At 39.3% G+C, this 6,364-nt stretch overlaps 1 protein-coding gene across 1 annotated transcript; it reads left to right on the top strand.

The window, feature by feature from the left end:
* Positions 1-2,225: 2,225 nt before the first annotated feature.
* On the top strand, positions 2,226-4,779 carry LOC109221279. Its single transcript, XM_019385744.1, has one exon. It carries the CDS (start codon positions 2,527-2,529, stop codon positions 4,381-4,383), a length of 1,857 nt encoding a protein of 618 aa, XP_019241289.1. The 5' UTR covers positions 2,226-2,526; the 3' UTR covers positions 4,384-4,779.
* The last annotated feature ends 1,585 nt before the right edge of the window (positions 4,780-6,364 follow it).

Here is a 6,364-nt window from a genome sequence, read left to right as displayed (position 1 = left end):
ATATGTCTGCAAATTTTCAGGTCATTCGGACGTCGTTTGGTTGGGTTTTTGATCGAAAGCGCATTTTGGAAGTTTTTGAAGAACTTAGGCTTGAATTCGATGTGATTTGATGGTTTTAGCGTTGTTTAATGTGTTTTAAAGATTGGAACAAGTTTGAATAAGGTATTAGGATGTGCTGGTGTTTTTGGTTGAGGTCTCGGGGGCCTCGGGGTGAATTCGAGTGGTTAAACGAGAGTTTTGAGGTGTATTGCAGGTCAGATTTTTGCTGTCATCTGGTGTTTCCGCTTCTGCGGAAATGGACCGCAGAAGCGGGTATGTGGTCGCAGAAGCGATCGTTGGCCGGCTAGGGAAATTCCGCAAAAGCGGAAGGTGGCTCGCACCAGCGGGTCCGCATAAGCGGACACTGTACCGCAGAAGCGGACTTGAGGGAACCGCAGAAGCGGTGGTTGAATCGCATAAGCGAAGAGGCAGTTTTTAAGTGAAAACCGCTTAAGCGGATTTTTGGCCGCAGAAGCGGTCCCGCATAAGCGGTAGCGGGACCGCAGAAGCGAAAATCGCTGGTAACAGAAGGGTTTTAAATGTTAAATTTCATCCGCGAGCAAGAGGTAGTTTCCACCATTTTTAAGCGACTTGGAGAGCTTTGGGCGAAGATTTTCGAGGGTTTTGACTGAGAATCAATTGGAGGTAAGTCTCTTGGCCTAATTACTCGAGTTTGTGGTACATTTATCATAGAAATCAGTAGAATTTCACCAAAAACGGGTCAAGCTAGGGCTTGGAAAGCTGTGATGTAAAAATGGAATTTGGAGGGTCAAGCGAGCTCCGATTTTGGTAAATTCTATATGTACGGACTCGTGGCGAGACGAGGAATCCGGTGATGTAAATTTCGTAATTTTTCGAGAAGTGGGCCTGGGGCTCGGGTTTTGCCAACTTCGTGAATTTTAGTGTTTTTCGAGTCTTTTCGATTGGGTTATGTTTCTTTAGCCTATTGTAACGTATTCGTTGTGATTTTAATCAGATTCGGCATGCGAAGAGGTTGATTCGAAAGGCAAAGGCATAGCGAGCTAGACTTGTGGCCGGTTTGAGGTGAGTAATAGATGTAGATGATGACCTGGAGGGTTTGAAACCCCGGTATATCACATTGTGCGCTNTTTTTTTCTTTCTTTCTTTGTTTTTAGCTTCTGTTGCTTAGCAGCAACTTTTCCCCCTTTTTCCCTTTTCTCGTTTCTCATTCTTATGGGCGTTAGCCCATTGTCCTATTATTTATCTTCTTCTTTGTTTTAGTTTAGTTAAAGACTTATATGCCCTTATTAATATATAGGGTATTACAATAAAAGAAGTAATTCATCAAAGTTTTCTCCAAAAACAGTAGTAAAAATTTCCATAAACCCTTCTACCTTCAAGGATTGCTTCGGGAAAATAGCAAACATCCGTCGATTCAACGGTACCGATTGAAATTCTGCTTGAACTGCTTAACATACCTTTAATCTTGATCTTATTTAACTAAGTGTTTGATATTTTTGAATACGGGAAAGGGCCAAACATATCCCTCTACTTTTGTTTATTGTTCAATCTTATCCCCCGTTATACTTTCCGTTCATATATACCCCTGCCGTCCAACAAAGTTCTATATTTATCCCAATTTTAACGGACATGACACGTGACATCCTTTAAGCACAAGACCTGACCCACAACTTAAAACACCCATACCCCAAATTTGTCACGTGGCATCCTTTTGGTCACTCATAATCATTAAGTTTTCAAGGAGTTAGCTGCTAGATTTTGTTATTACTAGCTGATATGATAGCGGTGCCCAGTCCGCCTCTGAGTGCAACTATATCACAGGAAGACAAATTATGTCAAAACTATAGCTCTTTCAGTTGGTAATGGTATAAAAGAGTTGGAGCAAAGGGGTTTTCTGCCCAAAGCCTCCTACTTTGCTAAAGGTTGAAGAAAACAGGAGGAGGACCGGACGGAAAAATTTGGGGGAAGTGACGTGCATTTTGGTTGCTGCCGCTAGATTTTGTCCGGAAACTAACAGAAGGATGGTTCTTGCAACTTTTTTACTATATTAGTTAAGAGATGTTTTTTGTTTACTATAATAATACAAGAATGTACGTCTAATTTAGGTCATGGTTCAAGGATGCATCTAGCCAAAAACTCCTGAAAGTAACGTAATATAGCAGCAAAGTTGGACCTCTACTCCTGAGCGTGGGGTCTTTCGGACTCTTAACGGAGTCCACACGCCTCAAAAATAAATTACGCCATTTCCCAGAAAAAAACTTTAAAAACACAAACGACACAAACATGCGATGTAGACATAGGAGTATATTGTACGAACAGAATCAAACCAAAACTTCCTTTGGTCCCAGAAGAAAGAAAATAATAAAATAACAAAGAACAGTAAAAAATAAAAAATAAAACATATAAAACAATAAAAGAAAGCATCCTGCGTCCGTCAACCCAAAACCTCAGTAAACAACTTCCCATTTGTCAAAAAATACAAGCTTTTTCAATAATTGTGGTTCCATGGCGGCCATGGAAATGGAGGATAAGCGAATAGAAGAAGTGTTATCATTTCCGATTCTAATATCCGACCGAATCAGACAAGCAGCCGATGAAGCCGACTTCTTCAAAACCGACTGTGCCGAGGTTGGAAGACAAGCCGACCGTCTCTCTCAGATGCTCCGGTCCGTTGCCCGGTTCAACACCTCAACTGCCGGTTCTCTTTATGAACGTCCGGTCCGTCGAATCGTTGCCGATGTTTCCAAGAATCTTGACCGGGCCTTAACCCTAGTTCGCAAGTGCAAGCGGCGGGGAATCCTCCGCCGTGTTGTCAGAATCGTCACCGCCGCCGATTTTCGTAAGGTAAATAACCTTCTGGAATCTTCCATAGCCGATATGACGTGGCTCCTCAGCATCTTTGACTATGATAGTGGTGGTGTTGGTGGTGGTGGTGGAATTGTACTTTCTCTTCCGCCAATTGCTAGTAATGACCCGATTATTTCTTGGGTTTGGTCATTTATTGCTTCGTTATATTTGGGTCAATTGAATGATAGAATTGAGTCTGCTAATGAATTAGCTTCACTTGCTAGAGATAATGATAGAAATAAGAAAATTATAGTTGAAGAAGGTGGAATTTTTCCTTTGTTAAAGCTCTTGAAGGACAAATCATCATCCCCGGATGCTCAAATTGCTGCTGCTGGGGCGCTTTCTTATCTGGCCAATGACGAAGAAAGGGTTCGGGAAATTGTTCGTGAAGTAGGGGTACCGATAATAGTTCAATTATTGGGGGATTCCCCGACGAGGGTCCAAATTGAGTTGGCTGATTTAGTGGCAAGAATGGCGGATCATAGTTTATTAGCTCAAGAGGAGTTTGCAAGGGAGAATGTCATTAGGCCGCTTGTGACATTGTTATCGTATGATATTCCAATAGATGAACCGAAATTGGGAAATGGGAAGCAAAGCATACATTCCCTTGTGCAGATTAATAAGGAGTTGGAGAAGAATTCGTCGGGGTTGTATACTTATAGACGTGTGCCTGGATCGCCGTTGTCAGTGCATTATTCTGATGCGAGTAGTAAAGGTGGGGGTTACAGGAAAGAAAAAGAGAATGAGAAGCCGGAAATGAAGTATCAGCTGAAGGTTAGCTGTGCTAAGGCTCTGTGGATGCTTTCCAAGGGAAGTGTTGTGATTAGTAAGAGGATAACAGAGACCAAAGGTTTGCTTTGTTTAGCTAAGCTTGTTGAGAGAGAACAAGGAGATTTGCAGCTTAATTGCTTGATGACGATAATGGAAATAACTGCTGCTGCTGAATCAAATGCTGATCTTAGAAGGGCTGCTTTCAAGACAAATTCCCCTGCTGCAAAGGCTGTTGTGGATCAGTTGTTGCGGGTGATTAAAGAGTCTGATAACCCAACACTGCAGATTCCAGCTGTTAGATCAGTTGGTTCACTTGCTAGGACATTTCCAGCGAGAGAAACACGTGTAATTGGTCCTTTAGTCGAGCAACTTAGTAATAGGAACCTAGACGTGGCAGCAGAAGCTGCTGCCTCACTTGGGAAGTTTACATGTCCTCAGAATTTCTTGGGTATGGAGCACTCAAAAACAATTATCGAATTCAGAGGTGTTCCTCCTGTGATGAGACTGTTGAGAGGAAATGAACAATCAAAATTGAATGGATTGATTCTCCTCTGCTACATAGTATCACATGCTGGTAACAGTGAGGCTCTGGAACAAGCACGAGTATTCACTGCTCTCGAGGGAGTAGATCGCTCATTAATTGCTGCACATCCTGAGTTAAAGGAATTGGTGCCAGAGGCAATGTATCACCTAAATGTTTATCACTCTGGTGTACTTACTGAGAGGCAATATAATGGTCATTGATCAGCGATTTGGGAAGGTTGACTAGTCGACACTCTCAAGCTATAGAGCTGTACATACATTTGATGGGAGGGAAATAATATTTGAATATGAGTGAGCAAGTAATACTTATCTCTTTATACATGGAGTTCTTGCCCTTGGGCTCCTCACTTTTTGCTGTAAATGTGGTGCTATATGGGAATGAAATTACCAAAATTCTTGCTGATTCTGCTTCTTGCTTATCCCATTCTTGTAAGTTCTTGTGATACTTTTCACATGTATACAATTATGTACATTGGATTCCATAGTTTTTGCCTTTGTCTGTTCACTTGTTTATAGGCATTCGATGGCCCTGTGTCGCTAAGCAAGTTTTGTTCACATACCAAACAGATTTTAATGATAGAAGCTGCATTATATGTCTGGTATTCTCACTGCTTGCTCTTTAAATTCCTCTACCGAGAAAATTAAACCTCGAGTAGAAGTATTCCTTTTGGTGTTCAGTACATCAGAATCTGCCAAGAATTTAGCAAGTATATTTACATAGAGAATTTCGGAAGAGAAGAAAGGCCTTAAGAATCAATCAGTTCGTTTCTAGTGCCATCAAGAATTAAAATTGCTTCTACTTTTACGAACAAACACAATTCTTTTTCAAGTTGTTCAACAAGCAATAACGATATCAATACACTTCTAAAAAAGGCATTTAAAGATGTGATCAGGAAGACGGATCACTGCATACGTTTAGAGAATTAGAACCATTCAAAAAGCTTTATAAACAGGTATATTATGTCGAGAAAAGGATCATTCTCCTTGTTGTGAACCAACTTCATAGTTAACCAAGATATCTTCGAATGCGAAACCAAAATAAAATTCTAGAAACGCTTCTCGACTTGTCCTATTGCGGCATCAAAGAACTTGAGAATGTCAAATATGTAACTAAGCGAAAAATTCAGAATGGCCAGTTTTTCGCCTGGTCAATCAAATGTAGCCATATAATCACCGGTCAACGATATTTAGCCACTAATTTAGTGCGGTAACATTTTGTTGACTAAAATACCCCTGCTTTTTTTATTAATTTACGCGACTTCACCTTAAATTCTTCTTTTAGCAAAACTTAACAAAATCTTCCGGCATTAATTTTCAAATCGAGTTATTAGGAAAATTTTCGCCGTCAATCTGTAAATCGAAATATTAGAAAAATCTTTCGGCGTTAATCGAGGTATTCGCAAAATCTTCCGGCGTTAATTTGCAAATCGAAGTGTTAGCAAAATCGTTCTGCGTCAATCTGCAAATCGAAGTTTTAGCAAAATTTCCGTCGTCAATCTGCAAATCGAAGTAAGTTCTATCTAAAATTTGTCTGATTATTTAAAGTTCTTCTACGATCAAGAATACAAACCATAAAATTCAAAGTATCAGTAAAAAAATTTAATTTTTCGAATTTTTGATTTGTTTTTAATGCTTTAATCTGTGTTATTGTCTAAATTTCTCAATGTAGAACATAGCGCCAGTATAATTGTTGGACGTTTCTAAATTAATATCTAAAGCGAAGATTTTTCCAGCTTATTATACTGGAAATCTCATAAAAAAAAGCATTATAATCCACTTGAAGTATGTTTCGTTAATGTAGATATTATGTTATAATATAATTGAGTTTTATTTGAATCCAGTATATTTTACGGGACATCACGTGTGTGTAAGCTTTTCCTCCAATATGTTATACTGGATAAGTTCTAACACTACAATATAATTGAGTTTTGTTTGAATCCAGAATATTTTACGGGACGTCACCTGTGTGTAAGCTTATTCTCCAGTATGTTAAACTGAATAAGTTCTAAGACAAGAATATAATTGAGTTTTGTTTTAATCCAGTATATTTTACGGGACATCTCATGTGTGTAAGCTTATTCTCCAGTATATTATACTGGATAATTTCTAAGACTAGAATATAATTGAGTTTTGATAGAATCCAGTATATTTTACGAGACATCACCTGTGTATAAGCTTATTC

This window comes from Nicotiana attenuata, unplaced genomic scaffold (genome assembly GCF_001879085.1).
Source record: "Nicotiana attenuata strain UT unplaced genomic scaffold, NIATTr2, whole genome shotgun sequence".
In the NCBI taxonomy this organism is placed as follows: Eukaryota; Viridiplantae; Streptophyta; class Magnoliopsida; order Solanales; family Solanaceae; genus Nicotiana; species Nicotiana attenuata.
The sequence above is the reverse complement of the archived record's forward strand: the minus strand, read 5'-3'. Positions and strand labels throughout refer to the sequence as shown.